The 12,719-nt window shown below is 42.4% G+C and overlaps 1 protein-coding gene across 1 annotated transcript; it reads left to right on the top strand.

Moving 5' to 3' along the window:
- Positions 1–1,183: 1,183 nt before the first annotated feature.
- LOC109199228 (rho guanine nucleotide exchange factor 15) lies at positions 1,184–9,894 on the top strand. The gene is made up of 9 exons (XM_019354558.2): positions 1,184–1,898; positions 4,002–4,162; positions 4,356–4,508; positions 4,666–4,795; positions 6,183–6,257; positions 6,570–6,662; positions 6,746–6,899; positions 9,636–9,721; positions 9,808–9,894. Exons 1-7 carry the CDS (start codon positions 1,716–1,718, stop codon positions 6,830–6,832), a joined length of 882 nt encoding a protein of 293 aa, XP_019210103.1. The 5' UTR covers positions 1,184–1,715; the 3' UTR covers positions 6,833–6,899; positions 9,636–9,721; positions 9,808–9,894.
- The last annotated feature ends 2,825 nt before the right edge of the window (positions 9,895–12,719 follow it).

The raw sequence follows: 12,719 nt of genomic DNA, 5'->3' as shown, positions 1-12,719 counted from the left end.
CCTCTGCCACACACACACACACACACCTCCTCACTGCCTCACAGCCAATCCTCTCCACCAATCACATCCTTTTGTTGGCTTGAGGATGAGGAGGATTTGAAGATGAAGGTGACTATTTATCAGCCCAGCTCATCATGATACCCTTCAGCTCCTGCACCTCCTACATCCCGATTGGTTAGGGTTTCTTATAGTTTGGGGACTTTTGCAGCACTGCACATCTCCAGCGTTGAAAGCAGAGTCAGGGAACGTAAGAGCGGAGTTGTTTTGTCTGCAGTTTGAGGCGGAGATGCTTCGCTCTCAGGTGCTTCTCGTGGCTCTGGGTTTGTCTGTGCTGCTGGTGCGGGTGAGCACGGCTCCATACTGTTAAATAAACAACATTTTTTTGGACGGAGTTTCGAGGGATGTTTGCAGACAGTGAAGCTAAGATAAAAAAAACATTGGAAATATTTGAAAGTCTAGTTCAGGGGTCCCCAATCCCAGTCCACGAGGGCCGGTGTCCCTGCAGGTTTTAGATCTCACCCTGGGTCAACACACCTGAATCACATGATTAGTTCATTACCAGGCCTCTGGAGAACTTCAAGACATGTTGAGGAGGTAATTTATCCATTTAAATCAGCTGTGATGGATCAAGGAGATATCTAAAACCTGCAGGGACACCGGCCCTCGTGGACTGGGATTGGGGACCCCTGGTCTAGTTGTTCTTGATCATGTTATCGCCTGGCTGTCTGTGTGCACAGCTGGAATTCACTGCCTGGGTCACATTTGTGAGGGCGCCACTACGCTAAACAGCACATGCAGGTTTTGCAGCAACAAACGCATGCCACCTGCGTTACGTCTGTTTAAGGAAAACTCTTTCTTGTCACCTTGTCACATTCTCCACATACTGAAACTCCAAGGCTGGTAAAACATGAGTACAGGTGCTAACAGGATGTGCCTGCAGTCTGAAACCTTTCACCCACTTAAGAATGGTCCTCTGATGAACTGTTTTCCCTACAAAAAACAGATTTTAATATCTAGTTCCAGTTAGAATCACATTAGGTGAATTTTACTATGAGCCATAAAGTTTGTCTCCATTTAATTGGTTTCTTTGCACATTATCGTCAGTGTGATTGAATCTAATGATATTCATCAGTATTTTCATCTACTCCATTAAGATGTATTTATGTTGTCCTAATTCTAAAGTACCTGATGCAGTAGATTATGTACTATATACAGCACAGTCTTATTTAGTCTCATTAAACCAATCACTGATTGTACAAATTTATTTATTACTTTATTATTTGTCACTCCGACGCATTTTAATTAAAAAGATGCAGTTCTGACATTTTTTAGGCTTTACTTCCCAGCAGGAAGTGATGCTGCTGGGAAACTCTTCAGTAAAGAGTGACGGTGACAGTGTTAAATCTAAGGCATGAAAATGGAAACATAGCTTTAAAGTACCAATAAAATTCAAGTTAAAAAAAAAGGAAAGCCTAAAACATCACCAAAAAGTTAAATGAGTAATTCTTGGTTTACTGATAACTGATTATGCAGGTCATTGCTCCACTGGGAATCAGAGTGATTCTTGTTAATATACGTAGTAATCCAGAAAATGTTTGACTCGTTTCCCTGTTTCAGAACCTCTCTACCAGACGTACCGGGCTTCTGTCATCACAAAGGAGATCCGGCGCCAGACAGTTTGCCGTAACATCAGCAAAACTAGTGCGGACTATGCTATGGACCACCCCGGTCGTCGACCTGGGACTGGAACCGGAAACGGGTTCGGGACTGGTAATGGAGGACCGAGGGGCAGCCCGGTGCCCACACCGACTCAGAGCACTCTGTGGCAGGAACTCCCAAATGTGCGGGACAGCGGGGTGCTGGAGAATCTCAGCTCTGACCAGTGCAAGTACCAGGAGGTGAGGGAGTGGAGGAGAGGAGATGATAATGCATGGCAGACAGGCTCCACAAAGACAAATCAATAAAGGCTGAAAGGAGAAATCTGAGATGCAGGATCAAGGTTTAAAACACATCTTAAATAATAATATAATGCTTTTACATGAATTAGAGTTCATTTGGTCATACTGTCTAGCTCATTGCTGTTACATAATATTGATTCACCCGGTATGAAGTTCAGAAAAGCTTTTACAGTTAGTTATAAAGTTGTAGTGCCAGTAACAGAATTTTTAAAGGTAAATAACCTTTGAAGTACACAAAGTGTTTGGGTTTTAGCAGCACCAACTGCAGTTTTTATTTCTTTCATATAGCCCATGTTCCTGTGTTTTTTTGCTACCAGGAGCCGAATCACAGAGATAAATTTATTTTACAAATAAACTGAGTCGTTGTTGGATTTAATTGAGCTGAATTTGAAATATAATGTTTAATATCTATAGATAAAAAAAAAAAAAATATAAACAGATTAGTTTACAAAAACATAAATTATATCTGGACCTGCAGTTGTTGACATTTTGGGCTTTTAATGCTTTCTTCGAACTTTTCTTTTTACAGCATGTATCTTTAATGATATCTAAAAACAAGAATTGTGAATTTGCTCTAAACCACACAGGGTCAACATCATACATACAATAATAATGACACTCAACATGCTTAACACAGAAAATAAAAACCTGTGTAGGTTTGCAATGCCTTAAGCTGGTGTAAGGAGCAAAACAAAACAACACCTATTAAGTTTAGGCCTGTGTGATTAAAAATGCTTTGAGTCTGTTTTTGAATGTATGCACAGATATCACTGATCTCAAGTCAGCAGGCTTTAACTGAAGGCACCCTCTGCAGACTGAAATCTTAGTCTGGGAACAGTTAAAAGATCTGGACCAGTTGACCTGATACAGGCTTAAATACACCCCTTACTAATATTTAGTGAAATGACAAGTTGCACATTGACTCGACACTTTTGGTCGCCATCATCAAGTTTGATGTTTGTTTAGGATCAACCTGTCAAAGCACCCAGCTGTGTCCAAGTTTTAAGTATCTAGCTGTTGATTTGAGGGTAGTTGAAGAATTTCGAGGTAGTTATTTTTCCATTATTCCAGCCACTTTATGCAATATACCAGTATCACTGGCAGCAGAGCAGCCCCAGAGCTTGATGCTACCACCACCATGCTTACCATGCTTAACAGCTGCTACAGTGTTCTCAGGTTTAAACTCCTCATGTTTACATTCCTCTTGTCATGGTGGCCAAATAGTTCAGTCTTGTCTCTGTGTATTACCTGTGTATTTGTAGATTTCAGTTAAGCCTGATTTTGGAGCGGAAACATATTCTTAGTCAACACCCTCTCAGTTCATGGTGAAACTGGCTTCACTGTGGACAGGATGCTGCTGTTCAGCAGTTTCCAGTTCCTCACAGGCTTGGGCCTTGGTGGTTCCTGGGTGGTTCTTGCTAATCAGTTTCTTCTCATCTGAGGGCGACAGTTTGTGTATTCTTCCAGACGTTTACTGACACATCCATACAATAGTTTGAAATGATGATCTTGGATTTTAGGTGTTTATAAATAGCTCCCAACAGCCCTTGACAGCTTGTGTAACTCTTCTTCTTAGATCTTCACTGGTCTTTTACATTGTTCAATCAGACAAATCCTTTTTATGCACAGAGAAAGTTGTAGTCAACTATGATTACTAATAAGAAGTTAATGGGCTTTGCCCTTGCCAAGCTAAAAGACGTTGTAGAACCTTGAGCACCACTTATTAAAAGATTTAAGTGAGTGTATGTACATGTTTTTACATTTTGGTTTGAAAAAAGGTTGTTATTTTAAAGTAATTAAAGTGGAGTGGATGGAAACGTCTGACCACAACTGTTTAACTGGACTTTGCATTTAATTACTGTCTTACTTTTCCAGCTTTATTAAGTTTTCGTGAGCCTTGTTGACCGAAAGATTCAAGTCTTAAAAAACACAATTCAGCCTGTTTTTTTTTTTTTCATATGTATAAATCTTAATTTTTTCCACTATAAACATATCATCTTGATTTCCTTTAATGTGCAGCTTTGTTCACCTTCTTCCTGACAGAGTATGTTTGAGGTCCTGACATCAGAGATCTCTTACTTGCGATCTCTTCATGTTCTGACCGAACACTTCATGGAGAGCCGGGAGCTGGAAGAGACAATGATCATCAGAGACAGGAAGACGCTCTTCTCCAACATCCTGAAGATCCGTGAGGTCAGCGAGAGGTGAGGAAAAAAGGGTGACGGGAGATACAGAAAAAACGTAAACTGCAAGGTGATTTATGATGTGAAGTGCCGCAAGGTCACTTGTTGAAGATTAAAGTGGGACAGGAATGTAAAGCTTACTTGTTCTTTATGGTAAAACAGGCTTGTGCACAGTTTTCTGCAATTTCTGAAAATTTCTTATCTGACTCAACAGATTCTTGAAAGACTTGGACGAACGCATATTTCAGAACGTGGTGTTCTCTGACATTTGTGATATAATCAACTACCACGCCAAGCACAACTTCCCCGCCTACATCGACTACGTACGCAACCAGATCTACCAGGAAAAGATATTCACTGAGCTCATGTAAGAAACCAGAGTTTCACTTGAATCAGGTTCAGACTCTGAGAATTACGTAGCAACGATGAGAAAGGATTGTAAGGAGTGCAGGCTGGCAGGGTGCCAACTGTGTCAACTGGAGGCAAAGTCTTACCTTATCATTACTTTTGTGGTGTATTTACAGGAAGAGCAATCTGCAGTTCAGTGCAGTCATCACTCGTCTCCAAGAGTCGCCTCAGTGCCAGCGGCTGCCCTTCATGTCTTTCTTGCTACTGCCCTTCCAGCGAATAACACGCATCAAAATGCTCATTGAGGTGAGCAGCATCACCCAGTTTTTACTCTCTATGTCTTAGCATATGGTACTGGTCACTTTATTAGGCACACCTTTTTACACTGTTAGTTAACATCAGTGCTGTGATTGCAGCCAATCCCCAACTTTCTGTGAATAGTACTCAGGGCCATTGATCAGTGCTCATAACGCATACATATTAATGATCAGTTCACTGGGATGAGTGATGAAACGTCTCTCCCATTATAATAGAAATGTCCCGATGATTAGAATCATCTTTCTGGGCTTAACTATAAATATCTAATCAGCCAATCACAGGGAAACAACTCAGTGCACATACACATGGTCAAGACGGGCATCTGAAGTTCAAACAGAACATGAAGGTAGGGAAGAAAGATGATTAGAGCGACTTTGAATGTGGAATGGTTGTTGGTGCCAGACAGCCTGGTCTGAGTATTTCAGAAACTGCGTATTTACTGGGATTTTTCCCACAAAAAATAACTGAGATAGCATCTCAATACAACCAAGTTATGCAGAAGAGCATCTCTAAACACGAAAGCAGATGGGCTACAGCAGCAGAAGACTGGACCAGGTGCCACTGCTCTCACTTGATAACAGGAAACCAAGGCTACAATTTGCCCGGGCTTTAAATTAAACAACAGAAGATGAGAGAAATGATCCCGGGTCTGATATGTCTCAATTTCTGCTGCAACATTCAAAACAACATGAACACAGTTGTATCAATATTTCAGGCTTAACAGTCACCAGATCTCAACCAGTAGAGCACCATTAGGACATGGTGAACATAGAGATTAACATCATGAATGTGCAGCAGAAAGATTTGCAGCAACTATGTGACGCTGTTATGTCAACATGGACCAAAATATCTGAGGAATGTTTCCAGCGCCTTGTTGAATCTATGTCACAAGTAATTAAGCGAAGTCTGAAAGCAAAATGGAGTCCAACCTGTACTAGTAAAGACCATACTTACTAGGTGGCTGGTGAGTGCATATTTAGGTCACAGAGTGAACAATTGATTATTTGCTTCTGCTTCTCTTGTGAGAGGAAAAAGCTCAGCAACTCACAGATGAGTGACAGCCTTTGTAAGCTTTACGTGCTTTACTTAAGTGCCAAACAAAACGCCACAGTACATTGTGCATAGCTGACCCTTCTCTCCTGATGGTCAGTGAAAGGCAATAGTATGAGTTTATCACGGTGTTCGGACGTGTGGAATGCCCTCATTCCAGCATAATCTTCCACACTCTAGCCTTCGCTGATCCTTTAACCTATAAGCAAACACACAGACTCACCTCGCCCTATTTCACAACCTTGCTCGCATTTGGTGGAAAAATGTCTCCTGCTAATGCTGTTGTCTGTTTACAGAAATAGAAAGTTGTTGTTTGTTGTTTCAGAACATCCTGAAGAGAACAAAAGAGGGGACGAAAGAGGAGGAGACAGCCTCAAAGGCTTTGGCCTCTGTGTCCAAGGTAAACACGCCTCACTCCTCAACCGCCTGCCTGCAAATGCGGATTATTTGAGTCTAAAGTGGGCCGCATGCTTGTGGAAATTAGATGTCAGCTATTGTCTGAATGAAGGATTTCCTACTGAATCAACTCAGTGAGTCACAGGTGCCATTGAGGGCAGTGGCAGGGTGAGATTAGGTTTATTAAAAGAGCCAGAGGAATAAACTTGATACTCCCAGTGAGACACACCCAGTTTTATATAAAGACGGTTGAGAGGAGTTTTTTGAAGTGGGAAATAAAAGGGATCTCCTAACTGATTTCATCATTTTGTTTCAGATCATTGACATTTGTAACACAGAGGTGGGAAAGATGAAACAGATGGAGGAGCTTATTCATATCTCTACGACACTGGAGTTTGACAAGCTCAAGGTAACGGCAGTGTTGACGTTTGTATTCAGGTTATGCGATCTCTTTTGTTTTGAAGAGTCATAAATGCCGTCTGTCCTTTTCAGGCCATCCCCATCATCTCCCAGACTCGATATCTGGAGAAAAGGGAGAGCTCCAGGAAATGTCCAAAGGAGCGACTCTCTTCAACATGAGGGCAAAGTTCACTCCTGTCTACTTCTTCCTGTTCAACGACCTGCTCGTCATTGCTGCCAAAAAGGGGTTAGGCCCAAAAACAAAACTGACACAACATAAAATGCTCTCAATCTGTTGACTTTCATTGATGCGTTATTGATTCGTTCTGTTAGATTCTGATTAGAATTTAAAGCGTACACTGAATTTTCATATTGTACACAACAGCAAAGCGATGCATTTACAGTCCCTTTACAGCTTAATAAATGTATCATTCTGCTTCTGTGACAACAGCTACATAAATTTGTTTGATGTCAGTGGATATTAAAGCCTCTCTGTAAACTGGAGATATTTCCTAGCCTCAGATTACGCACTAATTCAGAATCGTACATTTTGGTTAATCATTAAACACTAACAGTAATAATAATGAGTCACAGGGGGAGGAGTGGTCTGTGCACTCTTCTCACTGGTTGAATATTTTATATTGATGTTCTATATGTAGCAATGGACCTAATGTCTTATGTCAAGTTGTCACAGTACAGGAAAAAGAGTCATTGACCACAAAAAAGATGGACTCTTAGTTCTTTACCCCTTGAAAGCCTGTTAGGAGTAACTCTTGAAGCTCTTTCTGAAGTGAGTGGTTTCTGTCATGTTTCAGGCCTGCTTATAGAACAAAATGACTCAGTGTGGATTAGACATTAGTGAGGGTGGTCTCTGCCTATGCAGCTACCCTTGGAAAAGCCCAGAAACTATTCTAATACTTGCCAAACTATTACATCTTTATTGATATATACTGAGCTCGTAATAGGGTTACAGGGAGGCTGCCGAATGTCGTCTTTATAAGGGAAAGAGTTAAATGCATGTCATCACTCGTTTAAATAACTCCAAACTCCCTCAATTTAAGGAAGGTCGTGCCAAAGGTGCTAGACGTTAAGAGTATACACAGCATGCGATATACCTGCTTCCTGCTAGACCCGTTCCCTTCTCATATTTTCTTGTAATTAGTTTTCGTCTACATTGTCTCAAACAGCGCGGAGCGTTTGTGGTGCTCGACCATGCCCATCGCTCTCTGGTGCAAGTGCAGCCAATAGAGGAAAGTGGGACCGGTGGGAGCCCCTTCGAACACTGCTTCAATCTCACGCTGCTGGAAAACCACCAGGACGCCTGTTTGAGCGGCTCATCAAAGCTCCTCTCAGTGAGTGGTCGTGGATGACTCTGAGTGTGTGTGTGTGTGTGTGAACAGCGTGTATTGACTCTAAAATCTGCAGTATGTTGAATGAAAATCAGGGAAAAACTAGACATGAAGTCAAAGTCCAACTCAAGTAATTCATGCTGTTTACATAGAAACAGCATGAATCGGGTAATTTGACTCATGTAAAAGAAACATTTAATTTCCTAAAAGGAAAAATTGTAGATGAACTGCATGCCAATCAGAGTTACTCAAAGGCTATGTGAGATGGAAATGAGAAATGAGATCCACCAAGCAACAGTTCTCACCAGGAAACATGTTTACATTGGCCTAAAAGTGTAACTAGATTACACTCCTGTCTGGTCACTCCTTGAAAATGTTGCCCTGGAAGAACAGCTGTTCTGACTTTCAAAGTAAAAGCTTAACGAGTCCAAAGAAAAACATTCACACTACATTAAAATGAAGTGAAATTATGAACCAAATACAACAAACACATATACTTCCTGCCCCTGATGTATGCCTGGGGGCCCTTTTGGAGAGCAAGCTGATCTTGCCCTCCAAAGCTGTCCTGGATTTTGACAGACTTGCTACAACAACCTTACAGGGAAGTTAAACATTTAAAAGAAAAAAAAAAGGATGTTTGTCATTTCAAACAATTTTCCTGGAAGCTCAGATGTTTAGCTGTCACATGACAACATGATCTGACGGAAACATTGTTAGGATGTTTTTGCAGGTTATAAAATATCCCCAGTGTTATGTGATCCAGAGCAATCAAAACATGTCCACAATGTGAGTGAGGCCAGAGAATCCATAATGCTTTATGCAAACATTTTGAGGATGTGTTTTGGTGAGTTTGGTGATATAGTTTTCCTCTAACACCATCACAGAAAAATGCCAATATTGGTCACTATACTGATAGTATAATGTGTGACTCCAGGGAATAAATCCTTCAAATTTGTACTTAGGCCAAAAACATCTAATGTCCATCCATTCGTGCATCCACTTCTGCTTATCCAGCTCAGGGTCGCAGTTAGGCTGAAGCCTATCTGAGCCGTCATAGGGTGAGAGGTGGAGAGCACCCTGGACAGTTTGCCTGGGCAGTGGTTAGGACAGTAGTAAGGTCCCTGGCGCCCTGCGTATCTCCTTGTGTCTGTCTGAGTTCACACACACACCTGCTTGTTTAATTGGTAGTTTGGCAACTTATCTAGGTAAACTCAAGATCTCTTGACCAAACCGTTATAAAAGTGATTTGCTAAACTTAAATGAACTTAAATACAATGCGGGAGCATTCCTAGAACATTTTCAAAGAAAGTTGTTAAAAAAAATCTCTGCATGGAAATACTAGTAGAGGACTGACTGGTTAATGTTTAGAACCAAAGTTTTCCGTCTGGGTCTTTAAAGTGCCAACATGCAATGTGAGGATTTTTAGATTCAGAAGACTGTGGGCCATGTTGACCCTCGTAAAGGCGGCGAGCAGAAACAGGTTGCTACGGTTGTTCTGTTTACTTCCAGCATTGCTGTAATTTTGACCTCCTCGCCTCCATGAACCTTGAAGGAGGTGAAAGCTCTTTCCACTGTTACATCAGGAATTACATGTCACTTGTATGAGACTAAGCTGTGGCTGTTTCCATCAACAGGTCAGACATGGACAGGTGGATGGCAGCTTTCCCCAACACCACCAACCAAGAGAGAGATGATAAGGAAGTGATTTACGAGGACTGGGGTGAGGACAAGCGCATACAAAATTCACACACATCGAGAGTTATAGGAGTTATACGGGTTTACAATTATATGTGTCTGGGATGGCAGACTGTCCTCAGGTGCAGTGCGTGGAACAGTACATTGCCCAGCAAGCGGACGAGCTCAACCTGGAGCCCACTGAGATCATCAACGTTATCCGCAAACCAACGAGGGTAAGAGCATCCTGTGGGAAAGGTTTATTTTAGAAACAAGCCGCTGCAGCTGAAACCGAAACTGAACATTAGCAGTGGTTACACACAGAAAAAGTTACATGTACTGACGTGACTCTATCACTTCCTCGACTCTGCTTGTTTATATGCCTCAACCCTCATAACTGCCTCCATCCTCCAACCCTCGCTTTAGCAGTTTATTTGCTTGACTTTCTTGCATGGACGACGCAGAAACCTCCAATATCTCTCCCTTCCCTTATTTGTCCTCTCCCCTCTCTCCTGCCCTTCCCCCATTCTCTTTTTCTCCCTCCCCCCCGATTAGGCTGGTACGAAGGAACCGCCTGTCAGATGGTCAGAAGGGCTGGTTCCCCGTAGCGAACGTCATCGAGATCACCAACGAACACGTGAGGAGGAGGAACCTCCGGGAGCGCTACAGAGTCATGCAGGCAGCGACTTTGGTTGCAAACAGCAAGACCCGCACCCTTCAGTAGATGTTTACAGTAAATGACGTGTAAATGGACACTTTTGAGAAAGACTTGCAACAGTTACTCAGGGACTGTGCCGCGTGAGCTGCCAGTTCTAGCAAACAGGAAACGAAAGGTAAAAGCAGAAGGGTGACCACGACAAGACGGCGGACGCACACTCGAGCTGCTGCAGCATGTACTACTTCAGCAGAAGAAACAGAAAGTATGCGACAGCAGAGGATAACGTCCTACATCTCCCTAACTGTAAGGATCCACCTCTTCCTGTTTTCTGTGCAGCCCCACGCCAACACCTCTTCACAGACTCCTGTGCCAAACTCACATGCCAATCATCCACGGCATTGCTCAAACGCTCGTACGCTCAGACAGGACCTGGGTGTTGGCTGGAAACGTTGTTTAGTTGTCAATACACAAATAATGCCCTGTTTTTTAGTGCTACATGACACTTGGTTGGCCAGATTAGAAAACAGAAGGAGTCTTAAAAAAAAAAAGAACCCAAAAACCCCCATTGCATCTCAGCAGTGTTAATGTTTTAAAATTTCACCAGAAAACAGACATATAAAATCAGGAAGTGCCTTTTAATTGAAACAAAAGTACACAATTGTGAAGTACGGCGTTTATGCTTTCAGCAGGTGCAAACTGTGCTTGAACTTTATGTTTTTATGCTTTTAGTAGTTGTGCTTTTGACTAGCTTGTTAGCTTGTCAGTACCGACTGTGGAGTGTGCTGTAGCTCCCCCTGCAGGCATCAGAAATTGGGTCTGGTCTGTGGAAACACTGTAACTGTATAGTATGTTGTAAATTACAAGAGGGTGATTCTCCTTCAGGGACATCTCTTAATAAAACCTTTTGTCTTTTTAGCTGGTGGTTTGTTTCTTAGTAACGTTTTTACTGAACATTACAAAGTTCTCGTCTGTCAGAGGAACCTGTGCAAAAACAAAAACTGGGTAAAGTGCAAATAAAATGCTCAAACACAAAAGTCGAGAACAGAAATATTAGCACAGTCACTGTACAATATCAACATCCATGAGGCTCAGGAGCACGTCCACGGCATCCCCTCCAAATCTGAGAGCCTCTGTTCCTTTGCTTCCATAAACCCTTCAAAGACACTCACTTTGCTCTTGATCACTGGGGATGTCTTCAGGGGAAAGGCGTTACTTCCTAATGCAAGTAAGGCTTCAGGTTCCTGTGTTTGAGGGCCTGGGCATAGCAGAGGACCAGGAGGAGTTTTTGCTGTTTCATTTCGGTTTTGGGCCTTCAACAAGTCAACATAATTTATTTTTAATTGACTCGAGAGAGTGTCAGCGACTTCAAGCTCTGCATCTGACCAAACCATTCCCTCCATCAGTGCACCACGAGCAGGTTTGTACCCCTCCTCAGCATCCTTAGCGCAAGGATGACTGAGGAATAGACTGAGGTTTGAGTCGTCCATTTGATGGTGCAGTTTCAGCAGGTTAGTAACGGCCTGGTCCTCCTCCTGGGTAAGCTGGAGGACAACCCGCCTTGGCTGCACCTGAGGGTGAATGGTTTGTGTTCTCCAAGTGGGGCTACCCAGATCTCTAGTGGGGTGTGGTCCTGATCTGAATGGGTCTGGGCGGTTTGGTGGGCCAGGCAGGCGGACATGATGGGTCGTGGCGTGTTGAGCTGCAAGCAATCAAATACCTGAGAGAAATAAGATGGAAAGAAAGAACAGCTGTGTGTCGCTCCAAAAACATGAAACCTTTTTGCAGTGTCTGACTGTGTGGGGATGTGTATTTTTAAAACATGTATACGCTGATGTGTTTGACTCATTTTCACTCCAGTCCTTGTACCTGACCTACAAATCATTCAAGCATGAAAAAACGACCCAACTCAAAGGATGAACCAGTGTTGTGTTTACACATAACAGACAACTTAGCAGAGTACCAATTTTCAAGTGTATCTTTTGCACTTTGGTACTAGCAGCCTGTCACAAAAACACATCATTTCTTCTGCACCTTTCACTGAATCAAGTAGCGATAACTCAGACAGGCATCAAATAGTATTTTGGCACCAGGGTGTCCTTAAAAGACATTAAGGAAAATGAGCAAGTGGAGGACAAAATAGCAAGAGTCAGGCCCGAAAAAACTATCTACAGCAGATGAACAATATCTGAACCTCATATCTTTAAGAATCGGGCGAAAAACATCCAACAAAGACCTAACATAGATCTACTGTTCACTGAAGCCTCATCAGAAATGGCCTCAGTGGACAGCTGGCTGTCAAGAAGCCATTCATACTCAAGGGAAACGGGGACCATCGTGAAGCGTTTGATGTGTGCGTTTTTCTATGTGGCCTAAATTTACACTGTTA

This window comes from Oreochromis niloticus, linkage group LG3, assembly GCF_001858045.2.
Source record: "Oreochromis niloticus isolate F11D_XX linkage group LG3, O_niloticus_UMD_NMBU, whole genome shotgun sequence".
NCBI classification, from domain to species: Eukaryota; Metazoa; Chordata; class Actinopteri; order Cichliformes; family Cichlidae; genus Oreochromis; species Oreochromis niloticus.
Note: the sequence above shows the minus strand (reverse complement) of the source record. Positions and strands in the feature narration are given on the sequence as shown.